This window comes from Sander lucioperca, chromosome 22 (assembly GCF_008315115.2).
Source record: "Sander lucioperca isolate FBNREF2018 chromosome 22, SLUC_FBN_1.2, whole genome shotgun sequence".
NCBI classification, from domain to species: domain Eukaryota; kingdom Metazoa; phylum Chordata; class Actinopteri; order Perciformes; family Percidae; genus Sander; species Sander lucioperca.
Window position 1 is genome coordinate 17,616,772 of NC_050194.1, and position 17,037 is coordinate 17,633,808.

At 38.8% G+C, this 17,037-nt stretch overlaps 1 protein-coding gene across 3 annotated transcripts in view; it reads right to left on the minus strand.

Annotated features, from left to right (window-relative positions):
* Positions 1-17,037, minus strand: part of LOC116061415 (A disintegrin and metalloproteinase with thrombospondin motifs 14) — a 52,610-nt gene that overhangs the window by 13,436 nt on the left and 22,137 nt on the right. For 2 of the 3 annotated variants that reach the window (XR_004896430.1, XM_031315593.2), the window contains exons 4-7: positions 15,150-15,346; positions 9,123-9,206; positions 4,747-4,903; positions 2,160-2,265 (exon numbers count right to left, since the gene is read on the minus strand). Coding sequence is in view for 2 of the 3 variants with exons in the window: in XM_031315593.2 (XP_031171453.1) it covers positions 2,160-2,265; positions 4,747-4,903; positions 9,123-9,206; positions 15,150-15,346 (544 nt within the window). In the remaining variant the exon portion in view is untranslated. The remainder of the gene's footprint in view (positions 1-2,159; positions 2,266-4,746; positions 4,904-9,122; positions 9,207-15,149; positions 15,347-17,037) is intronic. The other variant, XM_031315594.2, reaches the window with a different exon arrangement.

A 17,037-nucleotide genomic window follows, 5' to 3' on the forward strand; every position in this document is an offset into this window, starting at 1 on the left:
ATTAATGTCATCATATAGTGGAGAAGTTTGGGGCGATATTAAATCAGTTTTGACTGAGATGTACATGCACATTTCAACTATGTCTCAGTCAGTCAGTCTGAGAGAAATATTGGTTGGGCACTCTAAACCATTGAACCAAAAACACCATTAAAGTGTGGATGCCGTCCAGTTTAAAAGTGGTGCATCCAATCAGGCATAGCATGGAGTCTGGCCCCTTTCCACTGTTAGCAGATGAAGAGGTTAGTGACCTGTACTTCTGTTCTTTTGTGCGATGTGACAGTCAATCAAGTCTGTCTGGCCACTTGTTCGATGTTCGTGGCGCAGCAGGTGGCTCAGTTCACAGACATTACATCAGAAGCCTTTAGAGCCCCATTATAGGAGAGGAAGCCTGTGTTAAATGGACCAGTAGGTAAACATGATAACTCTGGTTTATGACCAAAGGCAGAAGCTGCTAATGACTCCAACTGGAGCTCAACAAGTTCATAGAGTGGATGCAGCCTGACACTACACTAAGCTTAATTAATAGGGAGCCATAGAGGTGGAAAGTAACTACTACTTAACTTAAAGAAACAGTCATACATTTTGGTGATTCTGTTTTGCCGAGAGTAGATGAGAAAATCAATGTCTTTACAGTAAATATGAAGCTACAGCCAGCAGCCAGTTAGCTTAGCATAAAGATCAGAAACAGCTCCAATACTTTACTTGAAGACTATACAAGTTTCTCTACAAATCTTTTTTCATTCGATAAAAAAAGCCAAATGTCTCAATGCATAAGTGTTTAAAGTTGTCTAAACACAAGTAACTGTACAAGGACTTTGCCTAAATTAAATACTGTCTAAAGTCAAAGGTTTTCTGGTCTACGTCAGAATAAATCAGTTGAGGAAAGCCAACTTTCAGAACTTGACGGTTTATTATACTCAGTGCTACAGACACATTCCAGTAGATACTGAAAATGTATTGAGGTTTGACTCGTACTACTTTGGTATATAATTTGCTGTTACATGAGCTTTAAAAGGGCCTTTTAAACATTGTGGTATTTTTGTAATCAAAAGTTTTCCTATTTTAAATGATCCATCTATAAATCAAATTATATAATGCAAAATCAATGTTTAAACATAATCTCCCCTGGTGACACTTCACCCTATAATCTTAGGGAAAAGTTTGTAGAAATCAAAGAAGTATTCAAAACATTTTTCCAGTAATATTCTAAAAATAATGTATACAACATGCACTCAGTGGCCACTTTATAAGATACACCTAATGATTCTAATCCAATACAAAAGCCTTTCTATAACATCTATTTTTATGAAACTCACAATGTTGCATTTTTGGTGGCATTGTGGGAAATGTGTAAATTAAAATGTTGGACGTCATCTTAAAAGTGACATTGGAGGCGCCTGCGTAGCTCACCTGGTAGAGCATGCATCCCATGTACAAAGGCTCAGTCCTTACCGCAGAGGCCGCAGGTTCCCTTTGCTGCATGTCACTCCCCTTTCACATGTTCAGCTGTCCTATATAATAAAGGCCTAAAATGCCCAAAAAATAATCTTAAAAAAAGTGATGTTATATCGGACTACATTATATTGAGAGGTGATTCATAATCTGTGTCCTTCCTATTTACAATGAGGAGGGAAAAATACTAGAATCACCTCTTAATTTAATGCAGTTCATAAAACACAACCTCTAACTATGACCTCAGTGCAAAACATACAACTGAATTGACACCTCTATGACAGTGTCAACAAAACTGAACATTATAGGCATCATAAAAACAGACTTAATGGTCGAACAGGTGTGTTGGTTGCATTAAAATATACAGGTGTACCTGATAAAGTGGGCAAAGAGTATATGCGTATACACAACATGTGGTTTATGTACACACCTACATACACATGCTCTTATTTGGTATTGATAAATTTGTCTGGTGTCATTTTTTCAAACCGCAGAGCTGAATAAGCTCATCTTGCCTGGCTGAGTACATGCATGCACATGCTGATGCAACCAGATCTTTGTTTTGTTAAGACAATATTGCCTCGTTAAAGGGCTCTCTCTACTTTTGATTACAGACTACAGTTACCATACAGAACTGTCGGCTTAATTGGATGCAGCAAGATCCTGCAAGACCCTGCTTGTCCTTTCATAGTCTTGCCATTACTCACACATGGCCGGTTTCATGAGCAACCACAAAGGCGGAGGAGAAGCCGTCCTCGTGGTTCAGAGTGCAGCTCCTCAGTGGGTGGCACATCCCTGTAACTGGAGCGTAACCTGGGCAACAGAAAAGACCACACAGCCCTAATAATCAAGTACCAGGATGAAGGTCATGACATTTCCATGCAGTGCTGATGATCTCGGTACAAAAGTAGAGCTATAGTTAAGATGTGATTGCAGTCATTGTGACGGTCTCAATCTTTTCTTGGTGCGCAGCTGGCTGTCTGACTGACTCTACCGTGTTTCCACTGCACGGTAAGGCTCTTCTCTGCTCCACTCAACTCACTCGTTTTTGGTTTTTCATTAGCGAAAGTTGTGGATAGTACCTAGTACTTTTTCTGGTACCACCTCGGTCGAGGTTCCAAGCGAGCTGAGCCAATACTAAAAGGTGGAGTTAAAACACTGCTGACCACTGATTGGTCAGAGAGAATTGTAACTAGCGCAACACGGTACATCCTGCACAAACAGCAAGAGCAATTTTTTAATCACTCGCCCCGTATAAAAAAAAAATGGCAGCCCCGCACCTTATTATCACCTGATAATGCCGGGGGTACTATCCCAAGTGGAAAACAAAAAAGAGAAAAGGACCTAGTACCAAAAGTGGAGTCGATCAGAGCCGTACCACGTAGTGGAAACATGGCATAAGATTAGTACATGTTAAAAAACAACATGCTGTGACGATTGCTTTAAATTATATGTTAAACCCACATTGTCTATGTGTGCACTGCTTTTGATCTGAGACAGAAGGTTGCGTTTAGACAGTAACACAGCACCTTGCTTAGGGCTAATGAACAGCAGATGGAAGGTGAAGGAGCCTGAACATCTCCTCACAAGAAAGTCTCGAATAAAAACAGCAAGCTTGGAAGCCTGTCATCTGTACCCAGCAGACGTCTGCCCCGGCATCACAACATTTCACACATTTCACCAAACGTTTAAGCAAAGCACAAACATTAAACATAACTCGATCAAGAGGTGTGCAGCGATTCAGCTTAGCGCGTTTTGGTTTGGTTCAGAAGCTTGCTCGTCCCGGCCTCCTTTTGGCGGCTTTCAGATCATTTTCATGCTCTCTGACCATCAGAAGACCTTTTTTGGCATGCAGGTAAAAAGCAGAAAATGCAGCAGACAGACAGCCGGTGATGAAGAGTCTTAAAAAGCATCAAGTTATTTTGGTGGTGTTGAAAAAGAGAAACATCTGCAGCAAGTCAGTCATAGCAGTCTTTTTTTTTTTTTTTTTGCTAGTGTGTTCGTGGTGATGTTTATCAAGGACAGTTTTTGAGTCAGATGGTTGATGGTTCTTTTCATAAAGATCCATCACAAAATGGATACATTTAGTGCAGTGAGTGAAATTGCGAAACATGAAAGCAGTTGTGGAGCATGACCCTTTATCTGAAAGGCAGATAAGAGGAATTCAAGAGAATGCAGATTACATTCCCATGAAGGGAAGCTTTGCACATCGAAGCGAAAAGGTGCAGCAGCAGCTTTTTGTTTCTCCACTGCTGAGTGAGGAGAGAGGTGGTCTCTGTCATCTGGTTGATAAACTCAAACACTGAACATCCTGCGTGGGTAATTCCGTGGCAAAGAGAGCAGATCAAAAACACTTGAAATCATTCACAGGAATTGATTAGTGTATCGGTGCATGTATGTTACTACGGTGTGTGTAGTGTTTGTAAATGTGGCAAACTCATTATCAGTTTACAAATATTCATTCAGTTCCTTTTGCTTTGCAGCTATTCTGGAAACTTTTTTCATTTATTTTACCCACAGCCACAATATACTGTATGTATTTAGAAATAGAATCTACCATCTCACAGCTAAACTTTGACAAGAGAGTGCAATGTCTGCTCGTGACTCTGAGACACAGCACTGGATCCAGCCCAACACCGTAGAAACTGGGCTTGTTATGAACACAACACAACGGCAGCTATGGCAACATCCGGAGGTGTGACAAGCAAACCAGGTAGCTTTGGGTTCTCCTCTTAACATGACACATGTGCTTTAAAAGTTAAAAGTATACACAGGTCAATGCAAGATATTGAACTTGAGCACAGAGGATGTTTGTTCATCCTGGACCAAGTTTCTCTGGCGGTTAGGCTGCTCACTTCAAATTTTTTTTTGAAGGGCTGAAAAGAAGAAATACAGCATGAGACAAATGCTAAACTGACAGAACATGTATGGTATGAAACTCCTCCAAATGACTGTATACATGTATTATTAGGACAAAAAAAAGTTAGTTTACATATACGAGAAACAAACAAACATTTCTGTTTTTTCTCTACATGCCAAAAACCTTCGTGAACAATATCAATCTTAATTTTTCATATCCAGGGTGGCATCAATGTCAAGTCACCAAGGTGTTGGAAAGCTTCTCAGTAATTATTTTCCTGTGAGGTCGAATTGGGTTTGCGACCTCAGCTGCAGCCTCCACTTTTAAGTTTCCATCGACCTTACCTGGGCAAGATTTGAAGCCAACCCTTTCGTGAATGGAAGCAGATATCAGCACTCAGTCTGCACAGTCCTCGATCGAGAAAAATACAGTACCTTGCATACCTGCGGGACCAAAATCTTGCCTTGTGAGGAAGATGGCGTGATCGTGGTACTCGGCGTGGTCAGGATCACGGCGCTGCTGCGTGTTGGCCCACCGACACACCTGCTCCAGGCTGCGGGATGGGTTGCCACGCTCAATCAGACATATCGACTGCAAGGAATACAAGGACCAAGAAGAATGTTTTACCACTCAATCTGTGAATAGAGTTAGTAACCATGGGGGAAAAAGCTCATCTTGATTCACTCTAAAGGACACTGCTCTTGTTAAGGTGGAAGAACAACAATGGCATAATAACTGAATTAAAGCTGGAGCCTCAGACTATACTGTTTCATTGTTAGAAAAACTCATAGCTTTGGGATCATAGGTTATTATTAATTAGTTTTACTTTGCTATGAAATCTGTAATGAAGAAAAAGCTTTGATCTGTTTAGAACATAGCTCCTACGGTAGGTCAAATAAATAATAACTTAGAACTTACTGTTTAAAAATAGTCCATAATTAATAGTCATTGCACTTTGATCAGTCAGCATCACATCTATTTTACTTGAATATCACTCGAGTGTTTTTCACTCATTATATAATAATAATGTTTTCATGGGGTTCTTAAATTCCCCTTTGTTGTGATGTTCCTAATAGGCAGCAACATAAGAAGTGAAAAAGTCAAAATTTCAGTTTGTATTGCACTTAATTAAAATATGTGTGCATGTAAATTAAATTCCTGTGGGACATAGAAAGCAGATATTGCTTCCCCTGTGCTATCCAACAGGGCCAGATTTGCATTGTGAACTAAAAAAAACGGCCATGTGTGTGTTTTTTTTCTTTTTTTCCCTTAAACTGGCATTGAATTACAGCTGGAGGCAGATGATTTCCAAGTGGAAACTGTTGTTGGAAACTAAATAGCATAATAAATATGGAATAATAAAATGGAAATGGAAAAACATCTTTTCTTTTGTCTTCTGTGTTGTAAAGTCAATTCAACATCATAACTCAAGGATAATGTAGTGTGCTGGTTGACAACAACACAGCCCATACCAAAGGTTACATCCAGAGGGACTGGCAAAGCATTTGTCTTTCTTCTCCGAGTGTGCGCTGGTGACAAATTCAACACATTTGAGCTCATCTAATTGGTGCTGTGTAAACAGCCATCTCTGCTTTGGCAACCAGACAAGAGAAGCAAAATGCCCGGCCTCCAGGCAGCATCAGTCAGTTATGTAGATTAAAAGGCACTGAAGCATAATAACTCACTGGTTACTGTCACCATGCACATAAATTATAGTATATCTGTACCTCCTTGCTACACAATCTGCAGCCTGCTAACAACCGAATATGTAAAAGGTTACATAACGTAGCAACAGGTGAATGGAAAAACAAATTCATCCAAACATTTGTATGTTTTGACTTTGCAAACTAATACATGGAGGGATTTGTTTTGTTTTTCTATGTACACCTTTAAGCGGAATTTATGGTTCTGCGGGGGCTCTACGCAGAGCTTACGCCGTAGCCTACGCAAGTGGCCTGAAGTTTATACTTGTGTGCTGGTGTGTGCGTCGTTCTAGCGTATATCTTTCAGAGAATAGCAGAGTCGGCATGTGTGTGTATGCATGTGGAGTGTGCGGTAGAGCGAGTGAGAGCGTGATGGGGGATTAGCTTTGGAGCGAGTATAAATAAGATAAGATAAGATAGATAAGATAAGATATACTTTATACTTTATTGTCCCTGAAGGGAGTACCGACTGGAGGCGTAGACAGAGAAACAAAGTGTCTCCCCTGTGCTTTCTGACCACGGTGAGAAATATGATGCAGGAAAAGTTAACCCTCTCCTTGATTTCATGTTGTTTATGTAAAAAGGAGAACCTGGAAATAAGTAGGCAGAAATGATAAGGGGAAAAGAGTAGGGGGAAATGCGACGCTACCAAGCTACGGCCAAGCGGACCAATCACAGTTGTTAGCTTCGGTGTTGCTACCAGAACATATAAGAACTGGGCTGTTTGCAATAGATGTAATTATGCTGCTCTTATCCTGTTTTTAACTCTCTTGTGTATGCATTTGCATTGTATTTATTTATTTATTTATTTATTATGGGGAACTGTGTTGTGTATGGAAATGTGTGTTTATGTGTGAGCTGCTGGACACTCAAATTTGTTTGTGCTCTGCATTGTATATGTGTTGTACGATTTGTCTGTTACATAAACATAATATCAGTCCCCCTCAGTGTTATCCTCATGCATAATGCACTTTTCACCTCAAGTTCATTTAACAGCTCTTTCGCACTGAGTTTAAATGTGTTATTTTTTTTAGCATCACTTCTGGCTACATCTGTCAATCAAACCACATGCTGCTAAGGGACCCTAAAAAGCCAGGGGCCCCAAAATACATGGAACATGTGATATTTCCCTTTTTTTTTGGTGTCATAATTTCACCATTCACAGATACACTCCATAATTCCGTTATAGCACCCGATAACACCTGTGTGTGCTGTAACATATTTTGGAAATATACCACATAATTCTTTAGGAGGGAGCTATGACAAATTTCCAAAATTATGGCCGCTATAATAAAATCAGCCAGTTGAACACAAGAAACCAAGTTACTCAGAGAAATCAGCTTGTGCAGTAGGCTACCTATAGTTTTACTGTAAATACACTTATACATGCAGCGGCACATGCACATCCCTAACCTTAATTTACAAACATTGCTTTCTTATTTTAACTGTAGTACTGTTAGAATGCACTTTTTTTCTTCATGCCACTGACAGAACATACTCTATAGTGACATAAAACGTGTCTGAATCTTACAAATATTCAAATATTCAGTGGAATAGATTTAATTTAATTTAATGAAAAGCAACACTTTCCCTGTCTGAAGTCTTTGTCATGCACATGCCCTCATGTAAAAAGCTGATTAGAAAGCCAATTACATGTATGCATGGCCAAGATGTTGTCTTTCTCCAGAAGAAGTCTGGCTCAGGTTTCTCTAATCACCTACCCCAATTACGGAAGCCAGCGATTTTCAGATACATGACACTAAAGAATCAGGTTACTGCAGAAAGTCGACTGTAAGTTATTAAATGCATGGATATGTGTTAGAGGAATAGTTCAGCATTTTGGCAAATAAGCTTATCACTTTCCTGCCAAGAGTTAGAGAAGAAGTATGAAAAGATTGATACAACTCTGACGCCTGTACGGTAAATATGTGTTGCTTAGCTTAGCATAAACACTGGAAACAGCTAGCCTGGCTCTGTTTAATGATAACAAAATCTGCCTATCAGTACCTCTAAAGCTCACTAGTTAACATGTCATATCACATTTGTTTAATCCGTACAAGCCTTTGGACAGAGCCAGGCTACTGTAGCTGTTTCACCCTGTTTTCAGTCTTTATGCTAAACTAAGCTAAGAGCCTACTGGCTCTGGCTACAAATTTACAGACGTGAGAGTGGTATCAATCTTCTTATCTAACTCTCAGCATCTCTGACATCTGACAAGTTTGGGGAAATACCTACAAAAGCACCTTACAAAATATTTGCACATTGCAAAAAAGAGCAATCAGGATAATAAATCACACAGGGTATTATGAGCACACTAATCCTCTATTTTTTAATTCACAATTGCTGAAATTTATGGACACTGTTAAATTCAAAACTGCACAATTTATGTTTGAAGTTAAAGAAAATAATTTACCATGTAACATACGCGCAATGTTTATTGATAGAGACGGGGGATATCATCTAAGAGGAAAACGTATGTTCAAACAACCTCTTGTGCGAACTGCTGTTAAAAGCATGTGTGTTTCAGTTTGTGGGGTGACCTTATGGAATGGACTGAACAATGACATCAAACAGGGCCATAATATCATTCAGTTCAAAAAGAGATTAAAGAAATTAATACTTGGCCAATCCAGAAAGGAATAGAGTGAAACATAGGAATGGAATTGTAATGTAAAGGTATTGTTGTACACTGTTATATGTAAGACCTGAAAGATTTCATGCTGTATTTGCATATCTATTTGTTTTGTGAAGAAGGGGCAGGACTTTATTGGTCTTTGGTAAATTCTGATTTTATTGTGTTTTAATTTTGTGGTCAACATTGTTGATAGTTCGAGATAAATGATAAATCAAATCAAATCAAAATCTTTTTCACTAAAAGTTGATTTTTTTTCTTTCTTGTTTCCATTCCATCACTTCCTGTAGGCAGTAACAGCAATGCAATATTACACATACGTTTAAATCACTGTTGTGTTATGAATCAACAGGGCTACCAACTGAGATCCATTTATATGTAAATATGTCGGGCACCAAATGTCTTTGCCTTGGAAAGCTGTTTGAAAATATACCTGCACATATAGAAAATAACCACAATGTGCGACATAGCTCACCTGTCGGTACCCGACCATTATCATGCGAACAAGGACAACATTTATGTTGGTTCCCAAAGATTCATCGTGGTAGATTTCATCAACCTGAAAAGAAAGGAACATTATCCGTCACTGATCTGAGGGATGAAATAAACTAAATAAAATGCATTTGATGAAGGTTACTGAGAACCTCTCATAATTCTAAGCCTACATAACATATACAGGCCATCTCTAGTTTCTGGACTTTCCAGGGAATACCGTTTATTATCACTAAATACATAATGAAAAGAGTGAAGAAGATACTTATGGCCGTTCAAATTATGCAAATCAAGGGCCGCAACTGGTAATCAATAGATTTGAAAAAAAATAGTGCAGCTTGGTTGTCAAACTGCAACAGTGAGCTCATGTTTACCCCACCACGCTAGTGTGTGATGCTTAATAGCAAGGGTGATCAAAGGCCTAGAAAATAAGAAGTAATGCTGTTTGTAGTTGGTTGTGCTGCTGGAAGGTATTATGTCTTCATCAATAACACAATAACCAAGCAACCAACCAACAATTCACCTCTCTCTTGGAAGTCAGTCTGATTTATCGCAAATTTGCTGAAGCAAATAGCAAACAATTGTTTTAAACTGCTCTGAGTGATCAGTACAAACACAATTAATGCTTGTATGTCGTTGCTTCCATACATTTTATTTCTGAAGTACAGCCTACCAGCGGCAGGCTGTCTAACTATGGGGGAGGTCGTTTTTTTCAACGCTTATAAAAAGTTTGGCATCATGATAAAAATATGTTTAGACATTGGTATAAAACCAATAAAACAATAATAATCCAATAAAACAATAATAAACAATAAAACCAGCGTTGTTATGCAATGGCAAAGAAGCCTGACCCAGAAATGTTTTGACTGCTATTTGGCTTTATAATAATGATTGCTGTGGTATGTAGATGCTTAACCTAGGGCCAAGCTAGGATCCCATTCAAATTCCATGTCCAGTTTTCACTTGAGTGTGTTTTATTTTCATCAAATGGTTGCTACATGTTGCCACTTCTCCAAGGCTCCATAATTTCAGTCAACTGCTTAACTTTGCGGGTGATAAATAAGGTTCAGAGGAGGGGTAAATATTTCTTTTTCCATAAATCAGTAAGTAATTTAGTTGGGACATGTTCGTTACGGATTGTTATTACCGAAAATGGAGTGATTTAGCTTCACAATGCACCCTCACATTTCTCCAATGAACTAGTTACTGAGAGGAAACATATGTTTACACATGGTCTTTTAAGGCATGTGGGTCGACACTGAGTGTGACGGACTCATAAACTTAACATATGTCACTTTACGAGTTTTGAAAATAATTTGTGCATCTGTACATCTGTGCATAATATGGCATAATCTTCGTCATTTGTGCAATATTTTATTTATTTATTTATTATTTAAGTTTTTATTATGAATGAACACACTCATATCAACTACTCCTGATCACAAAAATGTAACTTATTTTCTCACATGCTTCTATTAGAGTTGCAAAGTGTGAGGAGCCTTTTTGGGTATCCCTGGTTCTGGAGATACAATTCCAATTCATTCTTTCATAGACAATGTTACATGACTCACAGTTGAGTCCCCAAAATAGAAGTGAATTAGGCTAAATTTACATTGCTATATTTTGGTTTAAAAACAAATATCGTTTGCTACGTTTACATCTTGCATTTACACTGCTCTGGCATTTCAGCAACAAAGAAGTGTTTTAAATTTACTACCACTCTCATTCACACCTCTCACTTATTTTTTTCAATAGCAAAGGCAGCCAAAGTTCATGAGTATTGTAGTATTTAGAGCTGTTACAGTAGCTAGTTCAAAATGACAAAACATGATATCTCATAAGGTTGTGATAATTAAAACTTTTTATTTAAATTCAATTGTATTCCATTTTAGTTATAGTGTCAAATCATAACTGATAGAGTATGTCTAGACTACACTCTATAATTTACAGAGACCCAACAAATCCCCCAAGAGCTATTTTATTTAGTGCGGAGAAACAATTTAAAAACGTCCTGGTTACTCTGGTTTTCCACATATCAATTTTTTATGCTTAGCGCACCACAAACAAAATCCCATTATTTCTCAGTATTGGGATGCCAGCAGAAATGTCAGCCACAGATTTCTTATAACCTGAAAAAAAAGAGATTAGGTTCTTTTGAATTGAATTGTGGGTGAACTGACCCTTTAAAAAAATCCTCTTCATCTTATCACACCTAAAGGTCATCCTTCGAGTAGCTATTGTCATGCTCACTGCACCATTCTTTGGCAATAGGACTTTATTACAGCAGACATCCGCTCTTTTGTGGAACTGCATCCCCCTGACAATACATTTTTTTTATGCCCCTCAGCTCAGTAGTCATGGAGGTAGATCCACTTTGAGTTGTAATATTATTTTAGTGGAGCAAACTTGTTCCTATTGATGTTTAAAGTTTCTCTGTGACTCCTCCACCAAGGACTGTGCAATGTTTTAAAATGGCTTCGTTAAAAAGATAAAAAGCATCAAGCCCCTGTTTCCCTCAATGACTTGTGTCTCATTTATCTGTCCACCTCAAATATTAGCTTTCTATAGAACCTCTTTATAGAGTTTTCTGAGTCATTGCCCATGTGCCTCCTTCCGGTTTATAAGTCCCTCTCTTGGTTTGGTACATGACAAGCATGTATCCAGCCTATAGAAATCAGCACTTGACTACCCCCCTATCTCTAAACTACCATTAGTTTCACCATTGTCAAAAAGGCAGTTGCCAAGCAACTGTTAAAAACAGTTGAAGGTAAAAATATCCAGCTTTTGATAACTGCATGATGCCATTTTAGTCAAGAGACTCTGGCACTGGATGGGCATAACTGGAAAATGTCAATTGATTTCTTCCATTTTATACAACAACAGTGCCTGGTAGCAAGGCTCAATACATAGGGACCCTTGGCAGTGCCCAGGAGGTGCCCAGGAGGTGAACTAACACAATAGACTGGAAACAGGGAAGAACCTGGCTCTGTCCAAAGCTAAAAATCCACCAACCCACTAATTAACATAGTTAAATCTTGTTTGTTTAACGCATACAAAAACTGAAATGTAGAACAGTTTGTGGTTTTACAGGAAATTACATGTTGAAACTATTTCTTAGGCCAGTGACTTCCCCCCAAGGTACAGACTAGCTGTTCACACTAGCTTCTAGTCTTTACGCTAAACCAAGCTACCCATCTACTGGCTGTAGCTTCACATATAGCGTACAGACATGAGAGTGTTTTTCATCTTCTCATCTCTTGGCAAAAAAGCAAATAACTAATAGTCTTGTCCCAATCCTGGTTTCCACAAATCAGGTCAATATAGCCCAACACTGAAGTTGAACAAATGGCCAAGACTAAGCACAGAAAACCTACAACATGAACAACCTTCCCCTCAGTGTAATATCAACAGAGTACAGTAAACACATTTTAAAATAACTTCAGTCTGACATGTATAAACTGTATTATGTAATTTATACATCTTTTAAATTTCATTTCTATTCATTATAAAACAAACAATTATTGTTTACTATTTAAGCTGCAAACAGCTACAAAGAATGTATTTTGAATACTTTGCAATGCTGGTGTAAAATTAAAACTGATCATGGTTTTGTTAGTATCACTTTTCTGTTGATCACCTCTCAGCCTGTCAATAACACTGATCTACCAAAGGTCATCGAATAACTGGTGTGTGAAATTCACAAGAGGCCTGAGGTCCAATGTTCTCATTAATGCTACAGCAGAGGCGCTAAACAGCTGGGGTGTTATATCTGTCCATACAGTTTAATCTTTCCAGCTGCTACTGATGAAAGCACATGCAAAAGAAATCCTACAAGTAGTAATTTGCTTCATGAAAATCACAATCCTGACAGAGACAACATATGAGCATACATATCTGCAGAATTACATGGACAACCAGCCATCCGTAAAGCCAATATGATAATAGAATATGATAAATAACTAGAAAGCACGCAGACTTCCCAAAAGTTGTTTTCACTGTCAAAGCAACACGTTTCTTTTCTTTTTTTACTAAAGTTTCATGTCATGAAATCTCTACTCTTTGTTTTATTGATTTAACAGTAGATGTGCGATCATTTAATCATCTAAATAATCTAAATTCAGTCATCAAGTTACTTTTCATATATGTGAACAGTGATGTTGTCCAATGTTAAAACCAGAGGTGTCCTTTTTCAGGCTCTTTCAATATCTGTCATTGTGCAGGCTCATAAAGGTTCAGATATAGCAAACAGAATAACAGTGTGACTCTTTGCTAAAACGCCAACAAGTGTGAGCCAATAAGCTTTCTCTGGGTAAAAATTATGACCGCTCAGAACAAAAGCTCTCACTGAAGAAAGGCTATCTTGGCTAAAGTCCAAATTTGCTCTGGGACGCAGGGTTACACCCAAGGCATTTAAGCAAATATTCTATTCACAGAAGCCCATTCAGGTCAATAAATGCTCCAAAGAACACTCAAATGACCCCAAATTCTCCCAGATTTGTTACGAGCTCAAATTCCTAGACTGGTCTATACTGACCATCTATGACCATCTATATACGTGTGTTTATTTTGGACCTTAAACAGAGAAGCAGTTAAAAAATGAGCATAGCATCAAAAAATAGCATCATAAAAGTATCATGACAACTTTTGTAAATACTGAAGTTGCATATTTTTTCTGACTCAGGGCTCTATGCATTCAGCCTTTGAAAAAACTGTTTTGTGAGTCCTCCAACCCCACATATACTGGGATAATTACAAAGCCAGAAGGAGCACACAGAGGGCTGGAATCGGACTGTTGTGCCTGAAAACGAGAGTAGCAGCTGTGGGCTACAGGCGCTAGGTGTCCCTGGCTTGTGTACAGCATCACATCGACGTGGACAAAACCTGGTCTGCACTCAAACAACACAGTCATTGTGCGGCAGGCACCTCAGCAGTCACCTTGGCTTCGCGCAGACAGGATGTTCAGTAATCAATCCCTCAGGGAGAGTTTCTCCAGGTGGTACTACACATTCTGCAGCCACAGAGCAAGGATTCAGAGGGATTTGAGTGGGCAGAGCTCTTTCAGACACAGCAAGCATGTGGCTTACGAGTGGAACTAAAGAGTTTTCACCCTTGTTTGTTTAAACTGTGCCTTTCTTTCTGGAAGTGTCACATTTCTCTTGTCAATTTTTACTCAGAATGAAGGGGGGTATATAGATATTACTTTTAAGAACTTAACTTGATTTCACTTTATAGCTCAGTCAATATCATCTATAAGGACTTCCTGGAATTATCTTATCCTGCCAATGATCTGCAGCTAATCAGACCACCATGCAGGGTCCAAATGGTAACTGTTACAGACTGAAACCAGCACCCTGTGAAAGTCTGACTTGAGGGATTTGTGACCATTAAGTAGATTATGGTGGTAGGAGCTGGTGGAACCCGTAATGAATGAGCTGAGAAAATTTTTCACCTCTCATCAGTAATCCATAAACAGCTCCAGAAAGTGGGGGTATGGGGAGAAATGTGGCAAGGTCTGATGTCAGAGCGGACAAGGAGGGAAAAACACCTCTACAGGTAGAAGATCTCCAAACTCAGCAGCGTTTTTATGCCAAGAAGGGATATTTATAGAGCTGCAACTGTCTTTTAGTTGAGCAACTATTTTGAGAACAGATTCATTGTTGAAGTTATTTTTCAAGAAAAACTGAGAAAAAATCACTAATTCAAGGTTGTCATTGTTAATTTTTGCTGCTTTTCTTTGTTTTATTTATTAGTGATCTTAATTTGGGGTTTGGACTGTTTGTCAGGCAAAACAAGCTATTTCAGGACGTCACCTTTGACTTTTTGAAACTCTATGACATTTTATTGACAAAACAATGAATCAATAAATATGGAAAATAATCAGCCCATTAATCAAAAATGAAAACAATGGTTAGTTGCAGGCCTAGATATTTCATGTTGGGAATTGGCATAAACAAGGAGCGGGTGGTGAGAATTTAATGAGCATTTTATTCAAACACCAGAATAGACTTACTATGTTCATGAGCGTGAGAACATAATTTTGCACATGCTCCTTGCCGTGGAAGCGCACCACCGAGTCGTCCACAGCCAGCAGCACCTCAATGTTGTAGTCGTCTTTCTTCGCGTGCCTCCTCTTGCGCTCGGACTCAGACAGTTTATGTTCGACAAGATCCAGAGCCGCAGGGAGTTCTGCGATCCCGAAGTTTGCCACTGCAAAATATGAGTAAAAACAAAAAGTCAATGAACAGACTGTGGGAATGTGATGCATGTAGGATATTTCTTCTGTTATTTCAGTTTCTGTGGAGTGATTTTTGTCTCTGTCAAACCCGACAAACCTCTGTCTTTGAGTGTCAGGATGCGCAGGAGGAATCCTTTGGGATCATTGACAGGCCTGTGGACTTCATATTTTCTAAGCCACTTGATCTCTAGTCAAAATACTCCCCTTTGGCCCAATGCCAATACACCCCTTGCCCCGACTACTTAGCCCTACCACTCTGTATGCGTGTTCACATGTAGGGGTAGTGGTGTCCCAGATTTGTGTTGGGATAGAGTAGTAGGCATCATATCATGTAATTTCCATGTATTCACAGTATAGACTTTTCGTAGATGTGAGAGCCTCTGGCCGGGTCAGACAGGTGGCTGTCAGTTATGTAATACATGGGGATTTGGAGCCAGGCTAAAGTATATTAAGTTTTTAATATATTTTCAGGTGAGAAAGTAACCATTTTGATTCCCAATATGTGGTCAGTTTATCCAAATGACTCCCATTTGGAAATTTGCTGCAACGTTTTTGAAGACGAGAGCTGCCAGTCAGACTGGCCGGCGGCTGTCTCTGGTGATACTACTGCAGAGACTGTGGCAACAAACTTGTTGCGTCTGTTTACGATAACGCCATCAATGACTAGTGATGACATAGCAGGGTCTTGAAGAGTTGTCCCATTTCACAGGGGAAGATTTCAATCACTACCCTCTTTTAACTCTGTTCCAAGGGATAAGTCAAACAGCATGGGGTACTCGAAAACAAGTGGTAGGGGTACAAATAGGAAATGGGATTGGGCCTTAGACTCATCAATCATTGGCTTACAGAATGAGATGTGTATTTTCTCTCAGCCCCACATTTAGCCTAACTATAATATGTTGCATTCATTGCAAAAATCCCAGCTGAGTAGCAAACAATGAAACGATGAAATAATCCAGATGTCTGAAGATGAAATGTAATGTCAGATAGAAAAAAATAAGTAATAGAATAGACTTTATTGTCATTGCACAAGCTTGTGTACAATGAAATTTGCTGTGCCGTACCTGAATATAAAAGTACTAAAAGTAATAAATACACACAAAAAAAAAAATACTTTAACATACATCCGTTCACAGTCATCCCAGTCAATAAATATATGAACAAGCATTTTAAAAGCATGGAAACAGTATTGCACGTGTTGTATTATTGCACATCTAGTTCATGACACCAAGATGTTTGATTTTGTTCAGTTCAGTGATGGCTCTTGGATAAAAACTATCCTTCAGTCTGGAGGTGCGAGCTTTGAGTTCTCTGTAGCGCCTCCCAGAGGGTAACAGACAGAACAGGTGATGACAGTAAAATGAAGTGATCCATACGTTTGGAAGATTTATTTGATACGCTGAAAACCGAATTGCTATAATGTGAGAAACACCTGAAATACCTGGCCCATCTCGTCACCAAATTTCTTTAAAAATCAATCAAGTTTCTGATGTCCTACTACTTAAATAAGCAAACAAGCCAGGGTTTTTCCTGCATAGAGTAATTTTTGGCGCCCACCAAAGAGGTTTTAGCCAGCCCCAAAGGAAAATCACCAGCACCAAAATGATAAAAATTGAGAATAAAAATAGCAATTTAAATCCTCTCTAAATGTTTTTAAGAGTAA